The following is an 11,915-nucleotide window of genomic DNA, read 5'->3' on the forward strand; positions in this document are numbered from 1 at the left end:
CTATGGACATAGTTGATCCAAAGGATCCAAGGAAAGACAAAAACTCTGGTACAATTTGCTCCAACGGGAAAAAAAAAATCCTTCCTGATTCCATGAGGCAATTGTATGTTCCTTGGATCAACAGTAAACATAAAGATTTACTGCACTTCACAATCCACACATTTAGCGACCCTTCTTTGCTGGAAGGAAACTGGGGTTTCCCAAAAGCTGTGGGTAATTCCCTAGTGAAGTTTGGAATGTTTTTTACCTGTGTGATGTATGTGTTCTAAAAAAGAATTTTGTGCAAGGTGACCATCAGCTGCTGGGAAATTTTTAAATGCATCTTCTTGCTTTGTCTGTCTGTGCTCCATTTCCATATACTCAGTGGGGAGACATAATCTAAGGATTACAGATTCAAAATTACCTACTGACTCTATTCATGCGGAGAAGAGTTTGGCGCATCTGATGCGTGCAAGGGATTACCAACTCTTTGCTCTGATTTCAGACTCTAGGGGTATAGGACTAAAATATAGCCACGTAGCACTGAGAGTTATGTTTGAAAAGGATGTGTTTGTCACAGAAAACAGAATAAGAATCTCACTCATTTGATAGAAAAAGTCATAAGTGTGCATTTTAAATGAACATGCATCAAATTACCAAAAATAATTTTTCATATGCTTATTCTGTTTTCAATCAGTTCAAAGGAAGATATTGTGTATTTACAGTTAGTATAAATTTTAGGTTATTCCTAGAGTATTTCTACAGCCACATTGGAATTGATTTAAAGAGCCAGCCTAGTCATTGGATATCAATGTGAGGGGCAGTAGGAAAGCACAAACATTGTTTAAAACTGAAAAGCAGGAGTTACAGCTAGAATTATAAGCTGCTCATGTAACGAACAATTATACTTGCTCCCATGTACACCCATGATTCTAAATTATACATAGAAACATGGTTTTAATCAACAACCTCTAGTTCTCTTCCTTTCTTGCTTATATTTGTTGGAGTTTGAAAAAAAACACATAAACACATTGTATTATTTGCCAATTGCTCTTGTGTTATGAGGGCCATTGCAGTCATTTGGCTTGTCATGGCTGTGGAGGTTATAGATCTAAATTTACAGGTGTGATCAGACCACCAGGTACCACATTATCTTTGCATTGACAATGAACGTTTTTCTTGTAAATACCTAATCCTTACCAATGTTGTTTTTGAGTGGGGAAAATGTAACATTTTGTACAGACTCTTGCTTCTGTCTGTTATCTTTTTGGGGAGATTTTACTTCTTTTCTGCACTTGTGACACCTGTACAAGAGTGGTTGTCATCAGAATAAGTTATTAAACTTCCCTTCTCTACTAAAACATATTTTCATTGTATGTACAGGTTTTCATCACATCCTGTCCTGACAGGAAGTGCGCAGAATTCTCCCTAATAGGGCTTATTAGGTAATAGAAAATCTTAAAAGTAAGAAGAAAAATTATCATTTGCATATGATATCTCTGGATATACAGAACAGTTTACTGTACAGACACTGCTGGATGTAAACAAGATGAAGCCACAGCTGACAGTAAAAAAAATGGTAGTTATCCTTTTGAATCAACAGGTAACCATACATTCACCTAATACAACCTGCAGTTAATATAAATCTTTAGGCAAAAACCAAGTGTGTTGATAATAACATCTGGGAACACTCTGGCCAATATTTGGATTCAACGCTGATTGTTTTCCTCAAAACCGCATACTTAATACTGCATATTGGAAAAAAGGGGCATATGCAGGATGTGAAAAGGGGAAGGTGGGGTTGGATTAGGCTGCGTCTGGCAGGGTGGGGTAAGATGTTAGCAACATCCTGATACTTTTTTTGAATGAGACAACATTTTCCTCTTGCCCAGGATGCAGCGCCTCCACATTGCCCATACCTTTGAACTTTAATTATTATATATCAAATAGAAAAATATGCCTATCTTTCCTGGAAAATCTCTTCCATATAAACTGAGAAATATATATATATATATATATATATATATATATATTTTTTTTTTTTTTACTTCATTTCTAGGTTTATTAACCATTTATCATCGGTAATGTAGAGCACAAAGATTACAAATGTATTACTAAACCTCGTCATACTAGTTGCTAGTGCTTAAGCAATCAAACTGGATTTTGGAAAGATATTGCTCAGTAGTATGGAACACACTATTAGTATGTATCATCTTTCAATATACATGAAAGATTGTAAATCAGTTTAGTAGTAAGATCATTGACTTTTCTACCTGGATACTATGGATGTGTGCACTGTCTCTTATTAGTTTCTTCTATTAGCCATAGCTAATGAAGTATAGTTCTGGCCTAGCAGGTGACCAAAGCATGAAACATCAATTACCATACTGCAAATCATTTGTTAAAATACTTGATCAGTATCCATTGGATCTGCAAATTAGCAGACCAGCAAAAGTTAAGGGGGAATTTCAATATATACCTTGTTAATTTTGAACCTGCTCAAAATACCACCTTATAAAAAATGTTGTACATCAAATTAGATTGCAAGAAAATTTAATACAAATTACGCTCTAAGGTATTTTTGTTCTTATCTGCAGCTTTTCAACTGTCAACCTCTATCACTAATTGGGTTTCAGCTTGAAAATGGATATTGGATTTAGTTGCGAATATAAAGTATAAAACAGATGTATTTCCCTTGTACAGGGTTAGCAATTTTGAAAACCAGAGCTAAAGATAGTAGCACGACTAATAAACAAGAAATGTGTTCTAGATACAGTTACCTTGTGTATAACGATCCGAAAAATTGGGGTAATCAAGCTAAACATGTGCAGTACAGAATAGTTGGTTTGTGAGAAAGAGTAGTACAATCACTGGATTTTTTGTTGATAAATGAAGCCACGGTATTCATCCTAAACTGTTCAATATTCTCTATGAAAGAGAAAAAGTAATGCTGGCCCAGTAAAAGCCCAGTCATGTAAATAAAAGAATGAAAACCTGGATCCTTGGGCTCGAATTGCTAAAGAAATATGGGCCATCACTTAGGAAAGTGATAAATTAGCTTATTTCACTCAGCTAAGGGAATGAGGTGAAACTCTGCTGACTTCAACGTTTCAGTTTCCTAATTAAAGTATTGTTACAAACAAGTTTTATTTTTTTTTAATATTATTTATTATAGGCACAGATCAATATTATGATTTTGCTGGCACACATTTTCTGTTTTTTTTTTTTAATTGTTGAGAATACTCTCCAGAAAAATACAAACGTTTCCCCATTAGGCTCACTCCAAGATATTAGTTTAATCCAATGTATCAACATGGTCAACTTTCTAATTTCACTAAGTCATAGAATATAAGTACTACATTCCAACTAACATAACAAAAAAAAAAGAGAAACCAAAAGGGACTTTTTAAGCATTAATTCATAGACAAAAACTTAACCTTTATTTTTGTTTAACGTTAAAAATATTATAAAGTCATTCTCCTTTGTATATAACAATTTAGTTTTAAAAAGGGAAATTCAAAAAATATAAAATCGTCACAGTGATATATAGATAGTCTCAAATATACAGGATTCGACATGTTTCGCGGATTATATATCCGCTTCTTCAGGAATCAAAAGTGAGACCTAGAGATATAGTAGTTACTATTTATATTTGAAATATATACATAAATTAATAAATTCACTACTTACAAAAAAACCCTATCAATTACTTACTTATGTTTTTACTGGTGCAAGATACCATCTTGTATAAAAAACTCCTCCAAAATATTTTGTGCGGGTCAAATTGGTGGAGGGGACAGTCACATAAGGCAAGTGCAAACGTCGGATGACCAAGGAAAAGCATCTAGCTGCGTATCAAAAACTATGGATAAAATATCTCTCCATAAATGTAACCAACCACAATCAAGCTGTGAAGCACTTTAACAGTAACCAACAACTGACATGTCAGCGCCATGTAGTCATCACCCTGTGATGTGTCCCCTTTCATGACTTAAACAAAACAGATTCCACAAATATACAGTGACATGTGGTACAAAGAATTACTTGAAATAATAAATGTGTCCTTACCTGCACAAGCAGTATTGATGGAACTTTTGTTAGCAGCATCCTATTCCTAGGAATTAAACAAGGATCACCAATGATCAGCCCCAGAAAGTCAAGAGACACTTAACCTATGTGCTGATTGCCTCTAGAAAATCTAGCCAAAAAAATTTTCACCCAACAAAATGAGACTTCCTGGTTCAATCTGCAAGGAAATACAGAGCAAAAGAACCTTGTAAAGGAGCAGGTGTGTAAGGAATGAGGAGCGGTTGTGGTTTAAGTAGATGAGTCTCCAGACATTAGGAAGCTTGGATACAGAACAGTTGGAAAAGGCAAAATAAGATAGGTTTACATAGTAAGATCAGCTTTTAAAGGCTTGGGTGTCTGTTCTATTTGTCTCTTAGTCTTCTACATTCTTTCTGTGATTTGTTTTTCCACTGACTGCCTTGTATCTCCAAATTCCTTTTATTTGTGATCTTTTTTTCTTCTTCTTTGCTCCTTTCACCCTCTTTCTTCCATTCTCTGTTGATTTTGTACTTCAGCTGCTCTGCTGCATTTGACAAAACCTTCCCACATCAGGTCTTCTTTCCTTTCTGCTGTGCATCTCTGTACTGTACCTCTGCCTCTTCCTCCCCTGCCTCTCTCTGCACTCTTTTTCTCCCTCCTCCTCTTTTCCTGCCTCTCCCTCCCTCTGTCTTCTTCTTTCTCAAGGTATGATCCCACCGTTCTCTCTTGCAGTTGCCTCTTTATTCAGAGATAATATTTAAATAGTTTTGATGCTTTAAAAAATGAAAACCTAGAAAGGAAAATAAAAATATTCTAATATATTTATGTTTACATTCATTAGTTATTAGCAGATGAATGAAATCTAACTCAATCATGATGGATGCTATTTTTCCCTATAGCAACATGGCATGGTGTCCAAGCCATTGTGCATGCCAATAATTTATAGTAAAATTTAAAAATTCTCAAACTATTTTATAATGTAAATTATATATAAGTTTGCATATCTAAAGATAAAGCTTTTGTTTTCTATTGACCATTTTGTCTTAAGAGCTTAGTCTATCCAGTCTATCCTATATGGTGTATCATTGTATTGTACACATTAACAGCTGGATTTTCTCACTGGATTCTTTTAACTCTTGGATACTCCTGTAGGTAGATTTATGTAATTAGTTTAAATCAATTGACTTTTTAATCAAAGTCTTCCTTTTGATGCAGGGTAGTTTCTTTTGTATTATCCATGATATAAATTAATTAAAATTGGAAGGCCTTCACCTGAAGGTTGTGGATAATTTAGTTACTCAGAATTTACCATTAAGTTGGATATTTATTTGGACAGACAGGGACTTAAATTTATAATTGGGTAAAACTTAGTAAAAGGAGAGTTTTGAAAACTTTAATTTTAGATCAGTGTGTATGTGGATCATCAGTTACTTAATAGCCAGTAAGATCCAAGAGCATTGATTGGGCAACTGTATTATATGTTGTGTTTTTTTTGCCATTGATTGGTCAATTTCATTTTTTCAATCATGTTGAGTATCCTTAATCTATAGAATTTGATTGTTCTTCCAGTGATTATATGAATTTGAATCTGGTGCTCTAGCTTTCTCCCACAATTGAAAGTCAACCTGCTTTCTTCAAGTTTACCCTTAGTATGCTTTTTTTTGGCATGGGACATTGATATTAGAAGTACCTACAACATCAAACATTAAAAATAATATATTAAAAAAAGTTCTGTTGAATATGTAATATATACTGTCGAGTCCTTTGTAGCCCCTGGCGTCTCTTTCAGAGATTACACAGCCAAACGTCCCCGCACTGCAGAGGGAGAGCAGTAGTGTGACAGTCAGCAAAAGGCAGGGACATCAGCTGTTTGTTCTTCTAACCTGAAGGGGAGGGGGGGGGACTCTCATGTGTGGGGAATCCCTGTGCATCCTTCTAATTGTATGGAACAGTCCCTCTCTTTCTCCCTATTTCTTCTACAAATTTTCTTGCTGGATACAGTCCAACTCTCTTCTCCCCTCCCTTTAATTGCTTTTCTGTGTATTCAGATCACCTTTGCTGTATCAATACACCTTCTTTTGGTCTTATCTCTCCTTTGCTCACCTAACATCAGTGTTTCTCTGCATCCATCTCCCTTCTTTCTCCATTTCACCCACACACTTTATGTTTAATGTACAGTATACTGTGTTTACTAAGCTACAATTTATGTATCCATGTCTCTCTTGTTTTTTTTTTTGTGTGTTTTTTTTTACATGAGAAACTCTCATAAAAATGTATTAATAAAAAATCTGAAGCACTGCTTAAATTTAAATTGATCATTGAAGATTGCCTTATTTCTTTCTTTGAAATTAAATATTCTTGTAGTGTCACCTGCGTGGCGTGTCTCTTAATTGCCTAATATTATTATATTAATAATCAGATGAACAGGTCTGACCCTGAAATTGTATGTTGTAAAGCATTATGTGTTTTGCCTTCTCTGCATAACTTGTGTTGTCAGTAAGCATAATAAAGTGCAGGAAATAGATCCAAATGCAGGATACTAGAGCTGTCAGATTTCAGGCTGAAATATCGCTGCTATATCATTGCATTAGGCAATACAAAACTTTAATTGTTATATTTAGTTACGTAAAAAGATTTTTTTCCAGTAAGTTGACTCACCTTCTTCGGCGCCTTTCTATTTGGAATTCAGGGCATGCAGAACAATCCAAAAGACATGCATGTCAGACACCACAGATGACTGCTTTGTAGTACCATTATAGTATCAACAGGTTTACTTTATTACTTTCCCCATACCTTATAGTGTTCTGTTTTGTCTATACAAAATTGTAAATTCTCAGTATAATTTTACATATATTTTAGCAGAGTCTTGCAAGATTTAGAAATTAGAACATTTGCTGCCCCTTGTCTTAGATTTTCCGTTGTCATTCTCTTCATATTTGCTGGAACCAAGTTTGCTACCATCCTGGCTTCTCAACATATTACATATGTGATTCCTCCAGTAATGTATCTTTTGGCATTGCAAATTTTATTGAACCTTTTCTCATTGTGGCAGCATTTTTTCACATGTATATGAAACAATCAAAGGTCAATGTCCTTTAACGATGAACACCTTCTAAAATGTTTTAAAATGCACCAGTATGTTTGACAATGGCTTTGTACCTCTGTCCTTTGCACAGAAAGTAGACATTCAGATCAAAGAAGACCGATTTTCTATTTTATTAAAGGAATCATTTTAGGAAAAATGTATATTGAGAAAATGTCTTATTTCCCACTAACAGTCAGTGATGCATTTATCTCAAGTTGCCTTTTTTATGATTTCACATTACTGTAGTGTTGGTGAATGTTGATGCTGCCTTTGGCCCACCATTGCTTTAAATTGAGTGGTTGGGGTTTAGCCTTCAAAATGCTTTTTTCACCCTTCTTAAAAGATTTTATTGAAATAAACATGCTTTCGAGACTTACATAAAAACATATATCAGTTACAGAAACATCAGAAAAATTGAAAACAGAAACATGACATACAGAATAGCGCATCAATCCAAAATTAATGTAGACTCTTACTCTTTCATTAAATGCAGAATACTTTTAACGGTAACCAAAAGTTAAAAATGGCCTTTATTGGGAGAGATCTTTCATGAAATAGAAAACTAAATATTCATTCTGTCAAGATGTGCAGATTTGTAAACCCCTAATATATTTATCCATAACTAATCAATTTTCCTTATCCATATTGGATTGAAAATATGTACAGCCGCTAGATTAGTACATAGCAGTGTTCTCTCCAGCCTCTTTTAGATGCAGCACCCCACACTTTTCAGTAACCACCCAGCTGTTTTTGGGTGGTTACTGAAAAGTTTGGTCACAATACAGGGGCTACCACCTGCCTTTTGCTTCTTCCCACCCAGCTTAAATAAACTTCTGAGAACACTGCATAGGAAATGCCTACCAAACTGAATCACTCCATTCAGGTTAAAGTTAGCATCAAAGTATTGGATGTATTTTACTTATTTCTGAAACCCTAGGGGGGAGAGCTTCCTTTTTTTATTATGGTTGTTACAGGCAGAACTCTATACCATTTTTTATTTGCCATTTATTTTCTCAGTATATCTTTATGAAGAATTATCTAGCCATATATTAGCTTTTGGGGGGTATAATAAAATATACACTAGTTTATATTTTTAAGCTGGATTTACTAAGGTATTGAGTTTATCTTATAGTGAGCTGATTATTTGTTTCCATCTGAATCAGCATTTTTCCATATTACAGATATTGACCTTAGATCAGTGTATGCAGAATACTGCAACAGAGAGATAAATATTTAGCTATATTTACCTAATTGCCCAATTTACTTAAAAACCCAATGCTAGGCCCAACAATCTAATACAGTATATTAGATTGTAATTCAACACTGTGGGGCCTATTAACCACTATTGTTTAACTGCTGTAACACCTAAACATTTTTATTATGGGCAAATTAGGTTGGGTTAACAGCAAACAATAAGCCAAGTACTGTATGTCCAAATTTAGTGTGTTAGTACAAAGCTGCATACTATGGTACTCTTTTGTTTTTAAACAGGACTTGCAGCTTACTGTATCTGCATCTGCCCTTAATGACTATGATATCTTTGCTGCTCAAGCAAATTGTGGTATGGGAATGCAAATGCAGTGGAGTTTTTATGTGGAATTTGTGGAATTTTTGTTTTGTTTGTGGGCATAAGATCTTTTTAGAACATAAAAATGTTTGGACTGCTGAAGGTGTTTATATACATAACAGCGTGTATGTTTTGGCATTTTTCCTGTCCGCACACACATCACCTAAGCTTGCCAGGTTTAGGATGCCAGTCTAGACAATGTCTGCCAAGCTCTGCTGTCTGTGCAACATTATGTGTCAAGGAGATAAGGGAAGAGGAGCATTTAGGGGAGAGTTTCTATGATAGGGACAGCTTCTGTTGCTATTTTCTCACTAGTGCTGCAATGTTCCTTTCTCATACCATGTATCGAAATGAACAGATTCTATAGGGTGGTGGAAAAAAATAATTATGACAATCTACTTCATAATTTTTTATATTAAATTTATTGGACACAATGACATGAGCTTTAGGGGTCAACTATCATGTATCTAAATGACTTCTCAAATCCAAATATAATTTGTTTTCCAAATATTTACCAGATATATGTTAGCATAGTAATGACGTGTTTATTTATAGCCTTTAGCTATTTATAACTTTAATCTCTGTAGCCCTATTACTTACTACCTGAGAAAATCATTAGGCAGTCAAGAAACTCTAATATGCATGCACTGTTTTAGTTTATTTAGATTTTTTCCATAAGGCAGATTGTAAGAAAGCAGAAGGGGAAGAAAAGACAGTACCAACATTCAGCTTTTGGAACAGTCTGTCTTTTGTTTTCATTTTGCCTATCAGGGCCACCATGGGACACTTGTGGATCAATCCAGTAACAATCTAGAAAAACGTTTTTTTCTATAGAGTAGGGAAGGGTAACTTGTTCTGTTTGATCACTGGGGCACATGAGGCAAAACAACTGATAGTTATAGCTTTAAAACATATCTAACCTCCCCAAAAAATGTAATATATTGCTTTTTACCAGTCCTTAGATTAGGTGGCTGCTTTTCTTTTTTTTTCTGTCAAACATGGACACTTTTGTTTTAAAGCTGAATTTTTGTGATTCATTTGTTTTTGTTTTTTTAAATATGTTCCATATAAAATTTGCAAGTTGTTCTTGATGAGGTCATCCCCTTCTTTTAAAGTCCTGTACTGTCCCTGGGCTTTGGGGTGGGTTGCAAGGTTGCTGTACATCACTGCCAGGCTGTGGGAGTGGGAATATATAAAAAAAATAAATGGGTAGGAGTTGTAGTGCAGAAAAAATACTGCCCAATGCAATGTCCACAGGTGATGCTGTCCTACATGACATGTCGGCCACATACTCTGAATGGGGAAGGGACAATGAACGCTCTCACAGCAAGCTGATAACTGGTTGCCACTGTTGTTGCCCAACGCGGAGGACCTGTAACCAGAATACAGACAGTGGAGGATACACAGCAGTATCACTGTAGAGAGGTAAGGAGACAGAAACAGACAAGAGAAAGCTGCATGTATGGCTGGAGTTTTGCTGTAAACTTCGCCATGATTTAGAAAGCGCTACAATATCTCTCTGTGGTTTAGTTTCAGTGGAGTCTGTAAACAAAAATGTCAGTTTATTATTTGTATGAGTATTTTAGATACAATTTGTCTTTTTTAGTGATTAGCAGATATGTTCTATAGAATGTTTCCCCTGAACTTGGCTATGTGATTCATGATATTACATGGCCTAGCCCAGTATAGCTTTCACTAACTTAGAGATGGGCAAGCATACTGAAAAATAATTAGATTGTCTTTAAATTGTAGTTGAAAAGTATTAGGTGGATATAGGCCAATGTATTGAGAACTGCACTATAAAGTTTTAAATCTGTGCAAACCTTGGTACCCTACAAATTCTTAGCAAACTTTTCAATGAAAAAAACTGATTCTTAGATTGCATATATTGCATTACATATTGCAGCCGGCTAACTGGATTAAAATGATTCCTCTCGAGCCATTTTCTGGCTATACTGTACTTTAAGTAATAACTTTCTCATAGCATAGTTTGTTGGACATACTTGCCAATATTGGTTGTATGGTTTGCTGCATTTTTACAACATTTAATCATCATTAAAATATTGTTTGCATAGCTACCGTGGTGGACAAACAACAAATGGCACTGGGACTTACACAGTCTCACTTATAGATCCTCTAACAGGAGAGTGAGATAATGAAAAGAAAAGGATATAATAGAGTTCAGGCTGGATCCTCCTAGTGGTATGTGTCGTCTTGCAGTTTTCTTTGCTTGAGTGCGCCACTGAGGGGGTAGCTAAGTAGGCAAGGTTTTGTTGACCAGTCTGGAATAGAGACTAAAGGTAGATCAAAAGTGGTGAGTAGGGCTGGCAAGTCCTTGGAGTAGCAAAAAAAAAAAACCCATCCATGTAGACAATGAGTTGAAATCGGAATCCCCATATGTAGGACACTTCTTGTTGACGGAGAGCAGTGAGAACACTTTTAATTGCTTTGCAGAGTAGTAAAATGTGGCAGGAGAGATTTTGGAGAAGCTGTATCTCAGAGCCTTGGAAAGTGATAGGATCCTGGGTTTTTGCTGCCTTCATAATTTTATTTTTTGACTGTAAAGGATAGCACCCTGCATATCACATCCAGACTCCTGGGGCTCAGGGTTCAGTGTGGTATGATATATATGTATATGGGGGGTGAGGGAGTTGGTAAGTCAGAGTTGATGGGAGAGCTGTGGTGCAGCCCTGGATATGTGCTGCATGCGGAGTGTGGGGAGGCTGGCACCATCTTGGGGAGGGAGGCATCCCCTGTTTCTTCAGCTGTAGAGCCCAAACGGACAAAGAACAAGCTGATGTCACAGGTTGAAGTGCATGCCCTCGGTATTTCTGACGCTTTGTTGCAAGCGTCAACCAAATATCTGGGCTTACACCTGTCAGCAACTAGGACTGCAGTTTTAAACAGGTCCTCAATAACAGCCTATATATTTATCTTGGCATAAATTTATTTACCAGTGCTTTCTCCTTTTTTTTTAATTTTAGATGTCTTAGAAAGAAAAAAAAATCCAACCTTAGATCACCCAATGTCTATAATGTTCTTTTAGCAAAACTCCCACATGCTGAAAATACTGAAGTACACATGAATATGTTTCTAAGTGATGCACCCACATAGAGATCTGTACTTATGTGTTTTAAATTATTTTTACAAGGTTGAAAATTTAAGTTCTTTAGATTCTTACATCTGTTGCATATGTAGGGAAATGATAATTATAAACATTTTTTTTTTTTTTTTTTT

The 11,915-nt window shown here is 35.5% G+C and overlaps 1 protein-coding gene across 1 annotated transcript in view; it reads right to left on the reverse strand.

The window, feature by feature from the left end:
- CRHR1 (corticotropin releasing hormone receptor 1) overlaps positions 1-4,627 on the reverse strand; it is a 73,743-nt gene extending 69,116 nt beyond the window's left edge. The window contains exon 1 of the mRNA XM_072414569.1: positions 4,048-4,627. Within this exon, the coding sequence (XP_072270670.1) occupies positions 4,048-4,086 (39 nt within the window). The 5' untranslated portion in view covers positions 4,087-4,627. The remainder of the gene's footprint in view (positions 1-4,047) is intronic.
- Between the last annotated feature and the right edge of the window lie 7,288 nt (positions 4,628-11,915).

Source organism: Pyxicephalus adspersus, chromosome 6 (genome assembly GCF_032062135.1).
Source record: "Pyxicephalus adspersus chromosome 6, UCB_Pads_2.0, whole genome shotgun sequence".
Classification (NCBI taxonomy): Eukaryota; Metazoa; Chordata; class Amphibia; order Anura; family Pyxicephalidae; genus Pyxicephalus; species Pyxicephalus adspersus.